This window comes from Mustela erminea, chromosome 10 (assembly GCF_009829155.1).
Source record: "Mustela erminea isolate mMusErm1 chromosome 10, mMusErm1.Pri, whole genome shotgun sequence".
Taxonomy (NCBI): domain Eukaryota; kingdom Metazoa; phylum Chordata; class Mammalia; order Carnivora; family Mustelidae; genus Mustela; species Mustela erminea.
The window spans coordinates 47671106-47672491 of record NC_045623.1 but is presented as its reverse complement, the minus strand read 5'-3'; the positions used below and the strand labels follow the sequence as shown (position 1 = coordinate 47672491).

Below are 1386 nucleotides of genomic sequence, written 5' to 3'. Positions count from 1 at the left end.
TGAAGTTATATAAAGACTTCAAGACAAAAAAATTACAGATTTTACTATTTGAAATTTCTCCTTTAAAAAATCTTTAAATTTATTAAAGGCAAAATTCTAAGATGGTCCCATGACACTCACCCTCCCTGTTATAAATGTACTTTCTACTAGTTATTCAGTCAAACAATAATCTAGGTACTGCTGTGAAAAGATTTTGCTGATATACTGACCTTCCAAAATCAGTTCATATTAAAATAGGGGGAGTATCGCATAAGTAATTTTTTTTCTTTTATTTTTATTTGCATTTATTTGGTGCAAATTTACTCCCGGGCCATAAGTTTTTGTTTCTTCAGTTACTTCTGGGATATCTTTTTCTTCTGTGCAACCTCCTCTTCTGGTTTAGGAACAATCTTCTCTTTTTCAGTAAGGATCATCTCAATGTGGCAGGGAGAGCTCATGTATGGGTTAATGCGACCATGAGCCCTGTAAGTCCTACGCCGCATCTTGGAGGCTTTGTTCACCTGAATGTGCTCAATGACCAGAGAATCAACATCTAAACCCTTAAGTTCAGCATTACTCTCTGCGTTTTTAAGGATGTGCAGTAAAAATTCAGCACTCTTCTTGGGCCACCGACCTTGTGTCCAGCCCCACTGTTTGGCCTGGGCACACCTACCAACTCCACCATTGTAGCAACGGAATGGCACACACTGCTTCTGCAAAGTGATGTCTTTCAGATACTTGGTGGCTTTTCGGATATGCATACCCTTGATGACCTGGGCAGTTTCACGTGTGTTCTTAAAGTGAACAGGGAGATTTGAACCTCTTGTCTTGCATGATTTCGTAGGGCTTTCCGGGTCAAGCGAATAGCGAACCATTTTCAAAGGTCACCCCAGGCCGCTGAGAGGAAGAGCTCGCATAAGTAATTTAAAGCTGGGCTTAGCAGGCAGAGACAGTGGAAAGAGTCAAATTATGTGAGCATTTTAGAGAAGGCCACATGGCAAGGGACTGTGGACAGCTTCAAGGGGATGACAGTGACCCCAGTCTACATCTTCCAATAGAATTGGAATCTAAGTTCTGTAACCACAAACAACTGAAATCTGACAATATAACGGATGACTTTAGAAGTAGATTCTTTCCTAGAGCCTCCAGAAAATAGTGTATCCCTGATTTCAACCTTGTAACAAACTGAACAGAGGCCCAAGCCTAGACCTATATCTGGACTCCTAATCTACTGAAACAGGAAAAAGATGTATGTTGTTTTACTTTTTTTAAAAAGATTTTATTTATTTGAGAGAGAGAGCGTGTGAGAGAGAGAATTAGCAGGGGTTAGAGGAAGAAGTAGACTCCCAGATGAGCAGGAAGCCTGACGTGGGGCTTGATCCCAGGACCCCAGGATCAAGACCTGAG

General features: G+C 41.1%; 1 protein-coding gene across 1 annotated transcript; it reads right to left on the bottom strand.

Moving 5' to 3' along the window:
* Nucleotides 1-291: 291 nt before the first annotated feature.
* On the bottom strand, nt 292-883 carry LOC116566975 (60S ribosomal protein L17-like). Its single transcript, XM_032301678.1, has one exon. The coding sequence runs from the start codon at nt 852-854 to the stop codon at nt 333-335; it is 522 nt and encodes a 173-aa protein (XP_032157569.1). The 5' UTR covers nt 855-883; the 3' UTR covers nt 292-332.
* Between the last annotated feature and the right edge of the window lie 503 nt (nt 884-1386).